Source organism: Oreochromis aureus, linkage group 8 (genome assembly GCF_013358895.1).
Source record: "Oreochromis aureus strain Israel breed Guangdong linkage group 8, ZZ_aureus, whole genome shotgun sequence".
NCBI lineage: Eukaryota > Metazoa > Chordata > Actinopteri > Cichliformes > Cichlidae > Oreochromis > Oreochromis aureus.
Genome location: NC_052949.1, coordinates 10,690,218 through 10,710,367, shown reverse-complemented (window position 1 = coordinate 10,710,367; position 20,150 = coordinate 10,690,218). Strand labels below are relative to the sequence as shown.

The 20,150-nt window shown below is 40.2% G+C and overlaps 1 protein-coding gene across 6 annotated transcripts in view; it reads right to left on the bottom strand.

Annotated features, from left to right (window-relative positions):
* LOC116328801 (inactive ubiquitin carboxyl-terminal hydrolase 54-like) overlaps positions 1 to 20,150 on the bottom strand; it is a 70,960-nt gene that overhangs the window by 18,451 nt on the left and 32,359 nt on the right. For all 6 annotated transcript variants that reach the window (XR_005614023.1, XM_031750683.2, XM_039616034.1 and 3 more), the window contains 7 exons: positions 18,840 to 18,932; positions 10,292 to 10,426; positions 8,841 to 8,954; positions 8,623 to 8,705; positions 6,817 to 6,922; positions 3,286 to 3,432; positions 548 to 697 (listed from right to left, as the gene is read on the bottom strand). Coding sequence is in view for 5 of the 6 variants with exons in the window: in XM_031750683.2 (XP_031606543.2) it covers positions 548 to 697; positions 3,286 to 3,432; positions 6,817 to 6,922; positions 8,623 to 8,705; positions 8,841 to 8,954; positions 10,292 to 10,426; positions 18,840 to 18,932 (828 nt within the window). In the remaining variant the exon portion in view is untranslated. The remainder of the gene's footprint in view (positions 1 to 547; positions 698 to 3,285; positions 3,433 to 6,816; positions 6,923 to 8,622; positions 8,706 to 8,840; positions 8,955 to 10,291; positions 10,427 to 18,839; positions 18,933 to 20,150) is intronic.

The window sequence follows — 20,150 nt, the reverse complement described above, 5'->3', positions numbered from 1 at the left end:
AAAACCCCACACAACTATTATATTTATATAAGCACACACACATAAAAAGGAAGTATAACTATCTGTTTTAGGATATAACGTTACTCATATTCCTCTAAAAGTAGAAGGTCAAATACACTTTGTGCTGCTGTGTCTTCATTGATATCATATTATCTCAGTCAATAATCTAATATGACCCTCATTGTGAACTATGATTGATAGTCTAGGACAGGTACATGCACACAAGTTCCTTCTGTTAATTCTGCTGAGTATTCATGAGGATTTTTTTTGCCTTTAGGAAAAGGACTCACACTTAAATTACATAAATAATATGAACACAGTTCTTGCACTGAGATTTAAGTGCATAGATTTAAACAAAGACAGGGATTAAACCTTAAACACATAATCAATCTCAAGCTGCCACTACTGCAAAAGACCTGACTGTGCAGCACTTAAACTAACATACAGCACAGCTCCTGTCATTCCTGCTCTCACAGGCACAAGTGAAGATGCAGCAGATGCTCCTCGTGTTGCAGCATGCAGATTCGGGACTCAAACTACGTCTCACCTCTTTGACGTGGGCGTCGTCGAAGTACATCCACTTGCGTATCTTGGTCTGGAAGAAGAAGGTGGAGTAGTGCTTGCCATAGTAGCACACCATGCCCACCAAGTAGAGCTCCGCCTGGCGAGCCCTCTCCTCTGTCACACGGTAGAACAACTACCGAGAGAGAGAGATAGGAGGGAGGGGGAGGAGACAAGAAGGGAGGGGGGCATGCAGGGGAGAGGTGTGCGGTATAGGAGAGAGAGAGAGGGAGAGAGAGAGACAGAAGAGTTAGTTAATGTGAATACAAGCACATTTTTGCTCACCTAGTATATGCTGTATGCAGTAATTCTTCACTCTCCTCACTTTCCTCTGCTTGCAAACCGCACACAAACCTACAGTGCTGCATACACGCTGCAGTTTTTGAAGCAGAAATGATGCACGGCTCTCACACTCATCTCTTAGTAAGGTCACTTGCTCCAGATGATGCTGCCAGTAACATGCACAGACAAAGGCAGTGTATTGATAGCCATATGTATAATTCTAGCCATTGTGCTTTGATGAACCATATATCTCCACGATTCAACATAATAAGCTAGAATAAACCTAGTCCTGCAACCAGCAATTGCTTTCATTATTTATTATTTTGAAATCTTTAAAATATCAGAAAATACATCTTAACAAGTTTGCACAACCACAACCCTTTTGTCCATCCAACAGCCCATAAATCAAATACATTCAATTTCTGCAGATAAACAACAAAGATCAGCATGAATTCCTTCAAAATTTAACAGCTGATTCACAGTTAACTGAATATAAAGTTTGGTTTACTGCAGCAGCAGCACTACAGTTATCTAATCTGAGGAGAAACAGGACATAAAAGTGCAAAAAAGGAGGACGGGTAAGATACAGAAAAACAGCAAATGAAAGTAACTGTGGAGGCAAATCCACACACTTTTCGTAGCTAAACACAATTTGGAAAATTCAATAGGTAACACCTCAGATTTTCTTATTCAACAGCTTGTTTTTTTCCTCACAGCTGCAGGATGAAAACAAGAGACAGAGCAGCAGGCGGAGACAGAAGATAGAGGGAAAAACTTGAGTCACTGTAACACATATTCATATTCACTAATCCATTATTCATGGATATCACTTCGAAATGCGGCTGGAGATGTAACAGGGGCATTAAAATGCATCAACATTACTCAGTCATGACGCGGACTATCAGAGGTCGAACACGTGTGTGTGTGCGTGTATGTGTGTGTGTGAGAGGTGTAAAAGCTGCAGCTGTAAATGGAGAAGTAGCGTTCTGAGCTCTTTATAAGAAAATTGAAAGTCTGGAAGATTGTGTCGTATCTGCACAGAATTTGTTGTTTTGTCATGCTGAACTTGCACATGTTTGCAAGTTATTGTGTATTTGTTTACACACACACACTGAAAATACATATACATCCACGCATGTGCTTGTGTCGGACAGTTTGCATGTGAAAATGTGCTGAAAAATAATTTATGTATGTGCTTACATCTAGCAGAAAGCAGTTTGCTGTAGATCAAATTACAAATTACTACTCTTGGTCCGGAAATCTAGGAATCTACTGTATTCTGATTTTTCCCACCCTGGACCCTATTCACTTTTATAACAACTCTCCAAAAGGTATGAGATATGCATAAATGTTTTGTTTATAGAAAGAACTAAGACTAGTAGACTGTGATGCATTTTCTCTTAAACAAAAGAGAGAAACAAATTTCAGTGTATGATTGTCAGGCTTGTGCTCTGGAGCATTGCCACTAATCTTCCATGAACCCTTACTTGAAAGGACAGAAAACCAAAAAACTCCAGCACTCCTGCAAAACATTAGCATGCAAATACACTCGGTATGCCAGTATGCATGCACTGTTAGCAAGAGATTACAATTATTTGGCTCTAAGCTTTTAAAAACATGCAAATTTTTCCTGTTGGTGGCACTACAGTAAAAGTTTGTTAGTTTTGTTTTTTTGTTTTTAATTGAAATCAGTTTGAGAAAACCCAGCAAAAAAAGGTTTTATTTACTGGTTGTTGAAATGACATCCCTTTATATCTAAATTTGACTGAACCTTGAAAGGAGACCTCTTCTTTAACAAACCCAGAACCTTCTTCCTGTGAGATGACTCTATAAACCACTGCAGCACTGTGCAACCAGAGTATCTGGGAACAATAGGCTTTGACTGTCCAGAGTGCAGTACAAATAAGCTCTGCAAGCAAAGATTTTTAAGAAATCTCATCCAGCACTAGTTTGTGTATTTGTTTTGTTTTATTTGTTGATAATGTGTTGCTGTGTAATTGCAAACCTTTCAAACCCAAATACAATGCAAATAAGATAAGATATGCATGCATTTTCATTTTTGAACAGTAAAGTGTCATGCAGATGTCAGCTAAACTTTTTAAATGTCAACAAATTTAATCGTAGACGTTTCCATTGTTCTGCAAAAAAACCAACGCATTTTCACCTTCACTTCAATAAAATTCAAGTATTTATGAGTATTTTTACAGACCCTGACTGGTTTTGAAATTAGTCTTGAAAAGGCCCAGGGGCGTCTGGTGCTTGCTGGGAGTTAACAGCCCTTCTGATTCACATGTACACACTGCACACAAAGCTATTTTAGCCACAGAATATTAGGGGAATTACGTCTGTGTATTCATGTCAGTTTGGGCTCGGCTGCTTGCATAGAAACGCACGACATACGCTAATTTTGCTCAAACGAGTGTATAATGTGAGGTCGCTTACATCTCCCAGACGCAAGCAGGTTCCCAGGCTGTGTATGACATCCTCTGCTAGGTCAGAGTGGTCTGAATCCCACACCAGCCCGATGGACACGATCTCCGGTGAGTTCATCAGCACCCGGCGGATACGCAATACCTCCCCACAGTTACTCTGTGAGGGAGAAAGGACGAGAGGAGGTTAACAAACAAAAAAAAGAGTGCGTGATTAAACAGCTTTATTCATCATGTGTGATGAGGCTACAGAGTGTGCACATCACTGAAGCCATCCCTTTTATTTGGCAGTAATAAAGACGCACACACACGGAAAACCTGAACAGTAGGAGCGTGAGGGACAGAGACAAAAGGCTAAAAAACACAGAGAAATGATGAAAGGACTGTAAGAGAGAACGACAGAGGAAGAAGTGCTGTGCTGAGTTGTATTTGTCCCTTGGGCCTTCTGTTGAGTTCAGAACCGTGTGTTCTGAATCCTTCCTTTGAGTCATGACCCACCACAGAGCTGGTGCACACAGACACACACACAAACGTACACACATGTACACACGCAAGCATGCACGCAGTGCTGGCAGAGCGGGCTCGGAAACAGCCTGAGAACACCCTGGCAACCAGACACTTTGCCAAACACAGCACTCGCACACATAAGCACAATCGCACACAGAACTCTCCCTTTGTGGGCGGCGGGCCGTCTTGCACTGGCACCAGAAATGGCAGGAAGGTATTTTGCCAGGGTCTGCTTCTCAATTCTCAGAAAGGGACACAAACACAAGCCAGGGAGCAGCAGCCAACCAGCACAGCACTGAGACACGAGGCTATCTGTATGCTTAGGACACATGGATGGGACACACAGCTTCAGTTAGCCCTCAGCGCTGAGGGGAACAGCCGCTGACAACATCATTCATCAAACGGTTGTGCAAACAGATTCGCTCTGCTTCATAATACAGCATTGATCGGTGCAGCCTCATCGTTGAACTTTATATGCAAAGATTTTTTTTTCCTACCAATCTTTTTCTTTTTTTAATCACTGTGGCCATGCAGACCTTTCCAAGACACGGAGAGTTATATAACAGGGCTGCTGGTCAAATGATACTGTAGGTTTGCAGTATGCTGATTGTGGCAGTCTTCAGATTAAAATGACACAACGCTTGTTGTTGTTGCTTCCTGACAAATGAAAGAGCAGCGGAATTAAAATGCTATCTCATTTTTAATAATGGAGTCACTGAAGAGATTGTTCATGGAGGATTGATAAACGCCTAAACCACCACAGCTGATGAGAGAGGCTGTAAACAAGCCAACAGTTTAGCTAGATTATGTAAACCGCTTTATTATATCAATAAGGATCACAGCCAAATCTACAAAAAATCAAACACGCAGGCCTATTTCACAAGTCATTTGTCACCACCATGGTCACTGACTGCATATAATAAATGTATCATTATAGATAATGCATATATCAGGCCATAAATCTATGATCACTTATATATGTGTACATTTGAATCCTGCACAGCCAGCAGCAGCCAAGTATGTTAAATAACAATTCTAATTTTTTTCTTTCATTACATTTGAGAGTGACATGTCTTATTTTTTCTAACAAATGAACAATTACAGTAACTATAGTAATAGATTACTTTGATGGGGTAACATAGCGATGCACTGTCGCAGATCAAACCAGTTGCTTAAATCAGCTGCAGTATAAAAACACTGCAGTCTAATTCTGGCTGGTTCTGAAGAAACTTGGTTACTTTATTACAGCACAAAAATGCAGTTTGAATTTGGCATCCAGGTTCTGAGCTCATGAGTATCGTTTAGATATGTTACGTAAAAATTGGGGAGCGGGTGGCATGGAGGTGTGGTGGTTAGCACGCAACACCACACCACATGCGTACTCCAGCGTTCTCCCACAGTTCAAAGACGTGCACGGGATTACGCTAAGTGGTGACTGCAATTTGGCTGCCGGTGTGAATGTGACAAATTGGCAACCTGTCCTGGATGGACCGTGCCTCACGCCCTGTAACAACTGGGATAGGCTCCAGCCCCCCTGTGACCCTGAACTGGATAAGTGGAAGAAAATGGATGGATAAAATTGGGGCATAATAAGTAAACAGCCCTCCCGTGGGTGGATGCTGAGGTGGTGGAAGGGTTGAAAATAGCAGGCAGGGATGCCAAGCAACAGCACTAGTACATCGGAGAGGAAGATGAGAATTTCTGCAGCTTAAATTGTGCATTTATGTTATATGTGCTCTGAATTAAATCACAGTATGCACTCTATAAGTCTTATAAGACCTAAATGTTTCAAATAGATATATACACACCATTTCCTACTCAAAAAACATGAACGGGAGCACTGAGCAAATCCTATGAGTAAATAGCATTAAAAGACGACATATAAAACATTAACATTTTTATTTTTTTGTCGCATGTCACAGTGATCCAGTATAATGTCTACATTTTGATGAACATCTGAAGAGCTAAAACGCTGATCAGCTCATCTACATATTCACTTTATTGCACTGATATTAGTTCACACCTCGCCAAATTTCAAATCGCCTGTGCAAAACTTTGCCATCAATCACATTATCCAGTCCTCACACTGTCCTATCTTCAATCTCACACTCACACCTACAGTATCATCCAGCAGCCTCGCTTCCATCCAAATATCATCACTTTGTTTGAGCAAAGCCCAAGGTGGTATTAACAAAAGATCAGCGCTGCAAGTGATGGAAGATAAACACAGACAGGTTGTGTGTCTCCCGTGGGACTGCACACACAATGCCAACGTTTACCGTGGTTAAAGAAACGCTGGGTGTGTGTTAGTGTGGCTGCAGCAGTGGAAGTGGTGATTGTGCTGTGTGACGAGAGGGGCAGCTGCTCGCTCGTGCCCAGAGAGGAGCCTCTTTGTACAGATACTTTGGCAGACAGGGGTGGGTGTGTGTGGCCAAACTGGATCTATTCAGCAGCAGCACTTCCCCATGTGGCATCGCAACACACAAACCTACAGAACAAAGGAATCATTGAAAATTCCTCTGTTCACGTACGCCATTCTTTCTCTTCCCGTTATTGCTTTTACGGTTTGCATTTCGTGCACGGCTCTTACTCCAAAAATACTCCGTCTTCATGTATAATTTCAAACCGATCTTCCTCTGAACAACCAAACGCAGTTTTCTCCCGCAAGAAGAAGCTGATGATTGCCATCATTTACTGTACGGGAGGTCGACGAGGACAACTTGGAAAATGCTTCCCGTAATAGAAAGTGAGGAGAAAAACGGGAAGAAAATGCAAATGAGCCGCTGATTATGTAACACAGACCCGCCGTAGAGAGAAGGAGGAAAAATAACAAAGAAATGATGAAACAAGTGCAAATTATATTTTCAGAATGTGATTTTCACCCTGCTTTAGTTTCCTGATTACATTCTGCTCTTGATAAAAGGGAAGCAAAGAACTTGAGCATGGAACGGCACAAAACGAAATGCACGTTTTCTGTGCACGTCGAAAGGCATGCACGTGCGTCATGCAAAAGTGTCCTGTGTGTGCACGCTCTCACGGGGCAGTTGCGTAGGTCTCCCATGTTGCTGGCGTTGCGGAGCAGTTCTCCAAACATGTCCGGCGTGGGTTTCTCTCTGCACTCCAGCATCCTCACTGCCTGATTACTGCAGCATTGGATACACACACACACACAAAATAAAATCAAACACCCGGCGAGTGAATGCATCCCAGAGTTAGACCAAAAAAAAGGAAAACTTGATAAGTTTGTTTGTTTCTTTCTCTGCATTTAGATACCGATGCTGGTAATGAAAAATCCCTCCACAGTGGGTAACTTTGCAAGACTAATTTGGCAGATACTAAGATACTTTTCCTAACCCAACTCAGGATTGAACAGGAGGTCTTGCACTCATTAGGCAAATGTGCAACACACTATACTATGAAGCCAAATGAAATTTACTCCAGTATTTCTCTCATTTCACAAACGTTTTATTCTTTATATGAAAAAATAATAAATGAGAAAATTTCTAAACCCTGTCTGACTGATGCTGATCTTTGACCCCACTGTAGTAATTGAGCATTAACTATATATCAGCATTACTGTTGAAGAAGTTCTTCTACAATTATCCACTCAGAAGGCTTTACTTGTGGACCATAAATGCATTTTTCTAGGACAATCTCCTTCACTACAGCATAAAGCAATGACACTTACTAATACTAAGCTCTGTTTATCCCTTTTAAGTACAATTGTCCTCTGAAGGACAAGCTCAGATACACGTTATAATTCTCTGTGAATACAAAATAAACTTTACAAATCTGTCTCAGGCTTGGTACCATGTACGGGATAATGCGTGCATTTATTCGGCATTGTGCTTTTCTTTTTGTTTGGTTGCTTTTTGCTTTTTCTAGCGACATATTCCTTTCCTTTAAGAATAACAATTTTAAAAACCTGTCCTCCTCCCAGCCGTTCTCCTCGCCTCCTCTCACCTCTTCCATTAGCCTGAAATGAACTCAACCTCTTCTGTATACACTCTCTCACTCGATTTCAACCCCTTGCTCAACCTCTCCTCTTCAGATACACAGTCAGACGAGGAGTCTAAGAAAGCAGAAAATACAACGACAACAACACACCGGCCGGGTACACTCTTGCACCGTGTGCTTGAACCACCCATTTGTTTTCTCTTTTTGGTGCCCTCTGATTATCTTACTCATGTTGACTTTTGCATATTTGCTTATCTAGACTGTAAACAACAGGCTTCACTAAGGGTAAAAATAGCTTGGCAGTGCTCACAGGCACAAACAGAGAGCAGTGGTACCTCTGTGCCCCACAACTACTTTTTGAGTGTTTATTTGTACTTTTGCCCCCTCCCCGCCATTCATTCCTCTATTTCCTCGGCTGTGTTTCATTTCCAAATGGGATATAGGAGGATCTATCCTCTTATTTCTGTCTTGTTTGGCCTTTCCGGGGCCCTCACTTCAACTTATAGATTTATGTCGGCCCCTGGGTCCGCTAAATCAAACACCTGATTGATTACTTCCCCTGCTCCTTATTTCATTGACTCGGCACGTGCGATTTTTTTGAGTACGCACACACCCTGCATGTGTATTTGCCAACACAACATCATCTACCTGTACATGGGGGAGTCGTTTTGCACATCCTCACCTGCCCTTGCAGGAAGATACACATGTGTGGACGTAATGTGTGATTGCCACTCACGGTTCAGTAAGGGACCCGTGCAGGGAAGTAGGGAACATGCTGTACCTTCCTTTACTGCTACCCTGCCACAGCTTGCTACCAGATTTACTGCAGTGTGTGTAGGTGTGTCTGTGTGTGTTCAGGTGTGTGTAGGTGTGCGGCTTGTCTTACCACAGGGATGTAGTGGAGATATAATGAACCATCTGAATGAAGGGCAGGGGGTCTGATGTGGCTCCACAGCTGTTACACACACACTGGAAATGAAAAGCATTCTGAGGTTCATACCAAGATGTCGCGCTCATGTTTTTTGGATGGTTTAATTAATGCATCTAAAAAGTGAAAGATGTAGCAGCTCTTTGAAGGGGCAGAAGGGACAAACATCCCCTTACCTGTTCGAACAGAGTCATGGCAAACTTCTGGTGTGGAATACAGTGTTTTGCTGTGCAGATGTCCTCTCTACTCTCTGCGCTGATGTGGAAGTGGATTCGCATCAGGAGGTTCTCCTGAGAAACACGTGGGAAAGACATCAGCTAACGTGTGTGGTATATACGGGAATATGGTCGGTTATAGTGTGTGTGCGTGTGTGTGCGTGCGCGTGTTTGATCGCTCCTCTCTGTTGGTGCTCTTGTTAATCTGACCGTGGGAGCTGCATCTATATTTCATAAGAAGCCGACGGATTCCCTGACTGAACACATTTACTACCAATCGATCAGACAGCGCCTCTCAGGCACACACATAAAACACACACGAAGAAAGAGAGAGGCACAAAAGTGGCGAAAAGAAAGCAACAAGAGGGTTTGAAAAGAGGAACGCGCCGAGGAAGTGAAGTAACAGAACCTGTGACTAGAGTGTCACCAGAATATTTTAGCATCCGCTCCATGTAGAACTCAAATATTTTGGAAAGATCAATCATTTATTTTAAAAAATTTTAACTCGGATCCTGGGGGAGCATATACATTTAGAGGAAATGTATCAATCATGTACTGTACCCTTTAATGAACCCGATGGAGAGTGATTGCTGGAGGTTTCTGGCTGTCCCTAGGTGTACTATTCTGAACCAAGACCTCCTTGTAATTGTTTTGTTTGCTAGCACACAGTTTGAAAACTGCAAACACCTGCGATCTACTTACCAACTGTGAAGCCAGAAAAAAACAGAAAGGGAGAACATTAAATTAAATTTGTGCCTCTTGAGTCATGTTGGCTGCAGCACTGAGTGACAACATTCAAACTGAAGATGAATATTCTCAGTTTCCAGCTGGTGTTGCACATCTTCAAGTTACACTGCCACAGTAGTCCAACTGTGGTTACTGTGGGGAATGCACATTGTTCCCTAGCGACTGAAAGTTGCCAGGGGATGTTTTAAATGATTATGTTTTCTTCAGCTATCAGAAAGGAGTAATGATTTTATATTTTGGTCAGATTGTTGGCCAACAGAATAAGATAGCTGTTTAAGTTTGGTTGCAGAGCTCCTGCAAGGGCACTCAGGGGAGATGGTGTGTTTTCCCATTAATTTCAATGTTTTTCGTAAGCTTGAAGATACATCGGATGAGATGACAAGGAATCGCTCACAGCATAACAGTGTAACAACCCAACAGGCACCGGCGGTGGAGTCACAAACACAGAGAGTCTAAACAAAAAGTGAACACTCCACGCTTGTCAAAAGACATATTTCTTTGAGGCTGCTGTGCTCCATATCTCCTCTCCCCTGAAGGCTTCTGACTGCAGTAAAGATGTGGGAGTTCCTCAAACACTCGCTCAGATCAGCCTTTAGGCATCCCCTCACCTCTCTTATTTATGTGTGCAGGTGTGTGTGTACAGATAAATGTTGTCGCAGACTCACAAAGCACTCAGCAGCGTCGTCCATGATGCCCAGCTGAAAGCGCTGTTCGTCCTGGAAAGTCTTGGCCAGAGCGCTCCGCAGTGCATCTGAAGGCAAGACGCGCTCACTGCTGAACTGGAACTGAGCAAAGATACTCTGCAAACAGAAAAACATCCACGAATCTGTTAATTTTTTTTCTTTTCCTCAAAGATCCATTACTTTACTTTTTCACAGAGCAGATTCAAAAACCTCTAAACACAGCTGCCCTGTAAAGAGGAACCATGTTCTGTCAAATGACCCATAAAACAAAGAAACACACAAACACAGCTAGTTGTCATCTTGTCAGGGACAAAAGTGCGGCACAACAAAGTCCGAGCGGACTAAAACAAACGGCACAGCTGGCCTCGATATCAGACAGTATCAATAATAAATGGCATTTGTAGTGCACTTTTCTCTGACAAAAACAGCTCTGAGAGTGCTTTGTAGCCGTAAAACAGAAACCAAATCAAACTGTTGCAGGAGGCTCGGAGAAAAAGCTAGGCCACTGAAGTGTGTTTTGAGGGCAGCGATCAGAGTGGAGCGGAGGATCAGTCATTTTGAAGAGGAAGAAGATGGCAATGTTTACGTTCGTGCAGGTGTAGCGACGCAACGCCTCATTTGTTAAGTGTTAAAATTGTGTCTCTCTTTATCATCACGCAACGTCTCAGACTTTAGATGGTGAGCCACAGGAGAGTCCTGATCCCCTCATTCAGGCATTATACTAGTCTACTTCTAACTGTGCAGCTATATGAAGTCATCTATGTATATTCTTTGATTGTTTGAGGTAATATCTATCAACACAGGTCACACAAATTTCTAATCAAAAAGGATTTTACATTTTAATACCATGGTGTAAGCAAATTTTATCTCCCTTTTTAAATACATTTGGAACATCAACTGCTGGGAAAAACTGATAAAATGTTTCTAATTTCTTTATAAATATTCCAGGTAAATAATTCCTGCCACAATATCATAATTCTGTATTTTTTGATCAGATTAATTTTAATAAGATTGTTTAACACAATTAATAATTGATTTTTTTGGCATTAAATTCAATAAAATTCATCTGAAAACCAAAGAATCGGCTGTAAACTGAACTGAAGATGCCGAGCCTGGCGGGGGGTGTATTTTGGCTTTTAAGAAGCCATTAGCCACCACTGTGAAGGAGAGAGGTGTGCTGTGTTTATAAGACAGGGTAAGGCAAGAGAATAACTGCTCAAAGAAGTAACGTTGATCATCTTGTCATTTTGGAATTTTCGGAAGCCAAACGTGTATTTGAATATAAAATTAGATTAATGACACAAACCTTATTACCTTATTTGGTCATTTTTGTAAAATTGCCTGTTTGACTTAAATACCTTAAATCCTAGATGCCAAATTTTAGTGGTTGACAGGTTCGCGCCGATAAAACTGAAAGCTCTATACCTCCAGTAATTCCACATACAGCATATTTGTTTTAATATTTTGGTAATATAATATGTAATAAAAATAGATATATTTAGAGCAATTTTGTAAATATTACTGCAGAAATAATAGCGCTGTACTTACTTGGGTCTCATGCAATACACCTGCTAAGGTTGAATTAGATTAAATTAAGGGACTAGATGAACAATTGTCAATTCAATTTCCATTCAATTTCATTTATATAGCACCAAATCACAACAGCTGCCTCAAGGTGCTTTATATTGTAAGGTAAAGACGCCACATTAACACAAAGAAAACAGAGAAAACCTCAACAGTCATATGACCCACTGTGAGCAAGCACTTTGGTGAAAGTGGGAAGGAAAAAGTCCCTTTTAACAGGAAGAAACCTCCAGCACAACCAGGCCCAGGGAGGGGCCTGAGACAGTTGTAAATAGTGGCAGTAGCTGTAGAAAAAGCAGGGGCACAAGAAAACGGAGTTTGAAACTTAAGCATAGTGATGTAGGTCTTAACACAAGCACTTCACCAAGTATTGAGTTCAAGCAGAGGCACCAAGAGCAACTTTTGACTGAAGCTGGACGAAGGAGAGCTGCAGTGTCCAAAGAGGGAGAGATAAAAGCATGGATGGACTTCCTCCAGACTGCCAACGGATAAAAATGACCTAATTTTTTGATGGTAAAAATTCTCAGTAGGGGGAAAGAAAAAAAAAAAGCAAAACCGAGCAACTATTTTTGACCAATACTAAAACAGCCCAAAACAGAAATAAACATAAGTCGCTCTGACGTGTCGGAGCAGTGGTTGGTGCTCTGCTGGTTTCCATCCCAGTGGTATTTCAGTCACTGATTAGATGGCTGCACTGAAACGCAGCGGGTGCTCTGTGTCTGGAGGACTTAGAAACAAAAAATAAAATGAAAAATATTCTAACACAGTCACAGTTCATCAGCATCCATGTGTCATGATTATGCCTACATTGGTTCCATTTTTGTTTGGTATCCAGAAATATAAGATCACGAACACAGTTAATTTATCTTATATCTTAAACACCAGCAAGTACTCCTATTTTGTGAATGTTTTTCCATCTATCCCCAGGTTACTGAATCAGTGCAGGTAAATATTGGAATTGTTACATGTGATTAATTGCATTATGGTGAAGGTTTTTAATCGCATTCAACAAAATGCTTATCTAGTTCAGGGTCCAGTGTGTGCTGGAGCCTAACCACCTGACAGGCAGGCTCCAGCTTGAACAGGTCGCCAGTCTGTTGCAGGGCTAAAACACATTTGACACTTAAAATATTCTGAGTGGGTATAACTTTAAATAGATTAGAGCTAGGCAAGCTAAAAAAAAAGTTAATCAGTTAATTCCTTAGCTTCTTAAAATCCACATGAACGCCAGCGAACCTCCTCCAGGTAGTTTTAGATTGAACTTTACTTTTACCTAGATGCAAAACAGAAAACAGAAGCTGCTCTGTTTCAAAACTTGCATTTCAGCCTAAGAGTTCTTTTTCTCTTATAAGTGTTTGATACTCTGTAGATGAAGATTCTGTTGAACTTGCAAAGACAACTTCAGGAAATTGTGACTTTTCTGACGTTTTACAGGCAAACATAATAAAAGATGATTTTTTAATATTAAAACAGACATTAAAACTATATTTTAAAAAGTGGTAAGACTTTCTGATTGATCCTTGAGGGCAAGCAATAGAGTACTTGCTGTAATATGAATTATATGGTAACACTGTATTGCACATTGTGCTGCAATACCATTCTGCACTTCAAATTGGCAAATCTCACATACAGCACTGGGCAAAAGTCTTGACTGTGTCTTTTAAAAAAAACTGAGGAAACTGGACAATTAGGGGACAAATAAAGAAGTGGCAGACCTAAAAAACTGTCTGCTGCAGTCCTTAAGAAAAAACTCCAGAAAAACCTAGAGAGATGCATCAAGCCCTTCAGTTGTTCCTCAAGCCATTCTTCAGGAAGGGAAACAGGGATAAAACAGTAATTTATGCTAAATTACTCAAGAAATGGACTGAAACTCTGTGGCAACAAATCTTATGGAGTGATGAATCGAATTTTGAAATTGTTGCTTCAATATGTACAGAGTAGATAAGGAAAGAAGTACAATAGTGAGTGTCTACATGCATCTGTGGAGACTCTGTCTCCATTTTAACCAGTGGTTTGGGGGTTCTTGTAAAAATGCATGGAATCCAGAAAAATAAAATCATATTTGAACCCAGCCTCTGATTGATTGGCAACATTTTTCATCATGACAGTCATCTCAAACACACCCAGTGAAAGTGTGTTTGAAAGCATACCTGGATAGAAAAACACACAATGAAACACTATCAGTCAGAGCACAGACCTCAACACTATGGACGCGTTATAGAGAACAGAACAAAAGGCAGCCAACATCCAAAGAACGTCCAAAGAAGAGCTTTGAATGTCCTTCACAGGAGCCTGGAGAACACTTCCCGAAGACTATTCAAAGAAAATTTGCCTGAGAGAGCTAAAGCTGAGTTGCAGAATAAAGGTGGTCAAACCCAATATTGACCTTCAAGCTCATTAGAACTGTAAAAATTGTTTCTGCCTTATATGCTGTATTGTCATGTTCGCACCTATTTCCTAGCAAAATATTAAGGAAGAAATTAGGGGTGGCTTGAGCCTTTTGCACAATACTGTAGGGCTATTCTTAAGCTGCACTAGCCTTCCCACAGTTGCTGCTCTCTTCAAGCTACTTTGCAACCCACCTCCACCTCAGCTCTGCCTTTCATGCCACCCTTTGATGCCTGCTCTATTCTGTGCTGGGGTGCTGTTCTACAAAAACCAAACTATAACCACAAATTGTCTTTTGACTATAGTGGTCCTGACTGTATTACAAAAGGGCGATCCAGCAGAAAGAACGGAGGGATATTTTATCCATGAAGTGTAAAGTTATCGAAGATAGAAAAATTTTGCATTTCACTACAGACTGTGACGGAAAATGTACACTCATTTTGATTATACATTTGCTGGAGGCTGTTCAATAATTTTCTGAAGCTTCAGTCAGCAAGAACAGCAAACAGTAGAAAAGGGAAAAGATGCTGCTGAAAACACAAGTTAACTTATCAGGCAACTTTTCCTCTTTCTTTTAGTAATTAATATATTCATTTGCATCAAGCCATTTACCTAAATTAATTATATCTTATTTTTATGAAATGTGGGGAAGTGGTAAAAATCCTACATGATAAATAATACAGACTTGATTTCTCAAACTGGCTCTCAATTATTATTATTAATGTCGTATCAAATTAAAAGTCAGATTCATTGAACCCTGCAATAACCCTCTGGGTTCCTTCAAAATGTATTTGCCAAAGCAAATAAGTCTGTTTGACAGACAGCTGAGAGTTCACTTCCACCAAACCTAATCTTCCTACGCTTAATCACGGAGCAACCGACTTCAAACATTAAGTTCACAACAAAATTAATGTGAGTTTAAACTGGATTTTCAAGCCTGATTGCAACACTAATCTTAGGTCTAGCCTAAATTAGGATCTAATTAAGCCAAATAAGCATTTAATGAAGCTGTGAAGTGTGATTTACTCTAGCGCAATTAAGTTAATGATTTCTTCATTTCAGGTGTTATTTTTGAAATTGTGGACGCACGATCTAGCAAGATGGCTGTGATCAGGTGGGCCGGGCATGTTATAAAACAATAGGCAACAATAGGCTTCGGTCTGTGTGTGTGCGAGCCGAGGGCTGGCAGTGGGAAAGGTAATGCAGTGAGGGAGAGAGAGAGTGAGCGAGAATAAGAAAGGGAAATAGAGAAAGAGAGAAGAGGAAAACGGAAAAGTGAGAGCAATAGGGTGTGCGTGTGTGTGCTGACTGCAGCAATGCGCCAAGGAGAATGGAGGGGGAATATACCCTACAGAGAGAGGGAGGGAGGAGAGAAGGAGGGAGGGGGAGGAGAAGGGGGAGGGATGAGGCAGAGTGAGTAAGAAAGGAAGGTGTGTGTGCGTGTATGTATGTTTGTGTGTGTGTGTGAACTCAGGCCGAGTGTGAGGGCAGGAGCAATCGACACAAACTCCCACATTCATTCATCTTTCTTCACCTTCTTTTTTCTTCCTCTGTCTTCTTGCTCATTGCTGCATGTGTGTGTGTGTGTGTGTGTGTGTGTGTGTGTGTGTGTGTGTGTGTGTTTGTGTGTATGTTGTGTTCAGGTACATCTGCATCCAAGTGTGCGCATGTGTTTGTGTTGTTGTTGAGAGAGATAAAGTGTTGCAGTGATTTCTAAGGGGATAGCCACAGGCAGCCTCTGAACTTATGTTTACTACGAAGGCAGGCGCCTTTATCTGCTGCAGATATCCCCCTCCAAAATAAAAGGATCCGCAATCTGCATTTATGTCTTTGGCTTTTTAAAGGTGATGCGTGAAAATTTAAGCAACCATTAAAGTTCATCTGGCGTGTGTTTTTGGCTAGTTGTTCAGAGACTTTTATCTCCACTGCTGTAGGGACTACAACCACAATCATAGTTTAGAACAATGTTACATCTGTTCTTTGGTGGGACGGTTAATGGAAACTGACAGGAAAATGTAAACGCTTAGCATGGTGACAATACCTTTGATTTCTACACCTACAGCTGTTACACCACACACCCAAAAGCTTGTGGGTGTGTGTGTGTGTAAGAAAGATTTGTGAGCATCTTAAGACGTACGTGTGTAGCAGCCTAGCGTGTTCGGCATACAAGTAGGACCTGCGTGTGTGTGTAGTATCCCAGCGTGGGCTCTGCTAGCTCAGCGCTTTCAGTCAGCCAATTAATTACAGAGAAGCACTGGAGACAGAGCAGCGTGTGGAACACACACATCGACACCGCTACACACACACTGGATTACACCACACCACATTACACACAGCACTTCTCTTCACTCAGACACATATTTGTCATCACTGATGCAACAAATGGCGGAAACAGAGCTGCATAAGGCTCGTTCATTACGAGGGTCTCACGATTTCACCGATCTCCTGTTTCTGTTTGGTTACTTTGCCGCTGCTGAAATTATGAAATATAATAAATATTCATACATATAAATATGATAAATTAATTTAACCAGTACACAAGTCTATAAATGTGCTGCTTCTAAACACTTAATAAGATCTGCTCTTCACAGAACCACATGTTGTATTTTACACTATGTGCAGAAAGACAAAATACTGCATACGAGCAAATTTTAAATGCAACCAATAACAAAACAGGTAAATTGTGTAGATTAGTAGGTGTGTAATCAAGTTAAAACCTCATCTTTACAAGCTGTAATTTTTTTAATAGTTTTTTTAAAAAAAGAATAAAGGTCACAAAGTGGAAAGAAATCATACAAATACAGGCAAGAAAATATATATATAGTGTAGCAGCACCACTTATTCACTGCATCGTGTCTTTGGCTTGAGACAGACTAGAGTAAAAGTGTTGAACCCTTTAAAGCGTGAACCATTAAAGCATGAAATTGCCAAAAAAATCAAATGTTTTATTATAATGGACAGTTTATTAAAGTATCCGACTAATTTTTTTAAAAAACAAATTAAATTTAGAATTCCATATATGACTTTTAATTTGTATCGTATTTCCCACATCTGGCTTTTTTTAAATTGCTTAAAATGTACTGTGCAATTTATTTTGTTTGTTGTAGAAGTCTCAAAAACTGTATGTATCAAATATTATACACTAGGCATTAAGGGGTTAAAGTGATCTGATATGAAAATACCAGCTGGGATATTCATTTTATATATGAACACCTGAGCTGCTTCTTACTCCTGCTGCTTCAGATACCTCTTTTGTATCAGTGCTGGAGGCTTTTTGAGAACAGGGTAGCAAAGAAATTGGACAAATTGTCAATGCAAGAAAATCATGGCCAAAAGAATCTGCAACTGCATCTGCAAACCGTTGCTGAATTCCCTTCAGCAGTGGATTCAGCTCCTTGGTAGAAATGTGAACATCAAGTCTGGGCGACAGCACCATGTTGGTGGTAATGGCGTATCTTGAGGTAAAACCTTTAGCAACAATGAGGCTAATGTCCAAGACCAAACCTCCTTTGAAAATGGTTGTGTTTAAAAGTGGAAGTGAGCTGGTCTCAATATTGCCACTGCATCAATTCCAAAAACACTTTGGATCAATGCCGAACACGTAGGAACAAAATAAGTGTTTCACCATTATCTCATCCAGTTCCATCCAAATGATAAAGAAGCAGAAAAGATGCATTATTTTATTTTATATGTTTGTGTGTCATGAAAGTGTTCCCTTTCCCATATATTTCTCCCATATTGTGACAATGATATATTATATTTCTAACAATATAAAAGTGTGGCATAAATCTCACATTTCTATCTGACACCTAAACAGTTATCATTGAAAAGAATACATTTTTTCCCATTTCTTTAATATGAATGTAAAAATGTAAAAAGCAGGCACTTTTGTTCATTTTGTGTGCTTTTTTTTACTCTTTTCAAGTAAGTAATCAAAAGTATTAGAGTGTTACATAACCAGTTGCAAGAATCCCTCCTGCTGAGTTGAAAGAGATAGGTTTCCCCCACCACTGCATAAATGCATAAAAGAATTTAGTCTCTCATTAGCTTAAAAAAACCCAAAATGGTTTTTTGTTTGTTGTTTGTTATATAGCACAAATAAATGAATATAAAGACATGTAAAAATAAACATTCCTGTTTGTGCAGCTCTAATTGTTTCTAATAATCTTCTGTTAGCTGTTTATTAGTTTGTCTTATTTCATTTGCATCATATCTGCCTCTGTTTATCTGTCATGCTCTTAGTGATTTACTGTAATGGTTTTGTGTGCTGTAACACTTCAGATAACAAATAAAAAGAAGGACCCAATGAAAAGACAACACAATGACATTGTTTTGTCACCCTACACTTGTTGGCAGATACATGTAGGGGAATAATAAACTGTTTGCATGTTAAACTATTAAACTGAAGTATAAGTGAGCTGTGGACCATAATGGACCAACAGAAACTGTCAACCAGGAAAACTGCCACAATGACGTACAGCAGAGTAATGGGCACTGCTTTAGGTTTACAGTAAAACCACTGCAAGCCATTAGAGGACAAAAGGAGGGGATGTTTTACCTTCAAAGCACAGAAGATGCACGAGTCCTCCATGCACTTGTGAGTGGTCAGCTGTCGAAAGCTTCTGCGGAAGATGTCAAGATGCCAAAGAACCTGAAAGACAGTTAATGAACTTATTACTTATCCAGTGTTCAAACTGGAACCAAGTCCTTTGTCCCTTTTTGTCTTAATTTTATTGTTTATTCCTTAGATTTCAGTTCCCTCTTGTTCTTTCTTTGAGCTTCAGCATGTTTAAATTTCTCACTTTTGTTTATTTCTGCGGGTTTGATCCTGCTCTGCATCACCGAGAGCTAGATTTTTAACATATCTGTTTTCTTATTTGTTTGCAACTCATGTGTTTCACATGACTTTTAATCAAAGGGTTGTTCTTGCAAAAAGGCAATTTTGGAGTCTCCCAAAGAGCCAAAGCAAAACATTTAGTTAATTAGTTCTTCATTTACTTAAGAATAAAATGCACTTTTGATTATCGAGTGATCAGAAATAGCAGGAAACTGCATTTGATTCATGTCATCTAAAATTAAATCATTCTGCTCCACTACCCACACAGCCCAAAGATCCATGTTACGCAAGTAAAACCCATAAATCAGATGTTGATTGAGCAATAAGTAAAAGTTTGAATACACCCTTCTTTTGGTAACTGATTTAAAAGCTTCAGTATGTTGCAAAAATTCTTAAAAGCTGAACTTTCATTATTTAGTTCTTAAAGCATGCTTGGAAAAGCAACACTTTCATCTATGTCCTTGAAAAAGATCCGATAGAGACTTTTTCTCTTTTGTGCCATCATACACTACCTGCACCTAAAAGCAAAATGCCTGCTTGTGTGTGCACTTTGTCTGTACTGATTTAAAACCCTCTGTCAGGACTTCTGGGAGAAAGGACGCAAACGCAGGACACAGAGGCAGGTTGAATAACAAAAAGCAAGCCCTTAATGGCTGTTATGAAAAAAAGAGATACAGGAAGTCCAAAAGACTAGAAAATAAAAACAGGGAATTAAAAAATGGAACAAAAGAGGAAAAAGATGAACAGGCAATGAAGAAAACACAAGTCTATATACACACGCAGTCGATTAAAGATATTAAAGAAAGTTGAAAACAACTGACACAGGTGAAAGTAATGAGGGTGGGGTATGCAATCACAAAGGAGGGCAAACAGGAAGTAAAGCAGCTAAAAAGACGCACAGTCATTACCAGAGTAAAACAGGAAGTGGGGACGAAAAGAACAGACTGGGAAAACATGAACTCTATAAAAACACAAGAAAGATATCAGATAAACTAAAACAAGGCCAAACTTGAACAAATACTAAATTAAAAA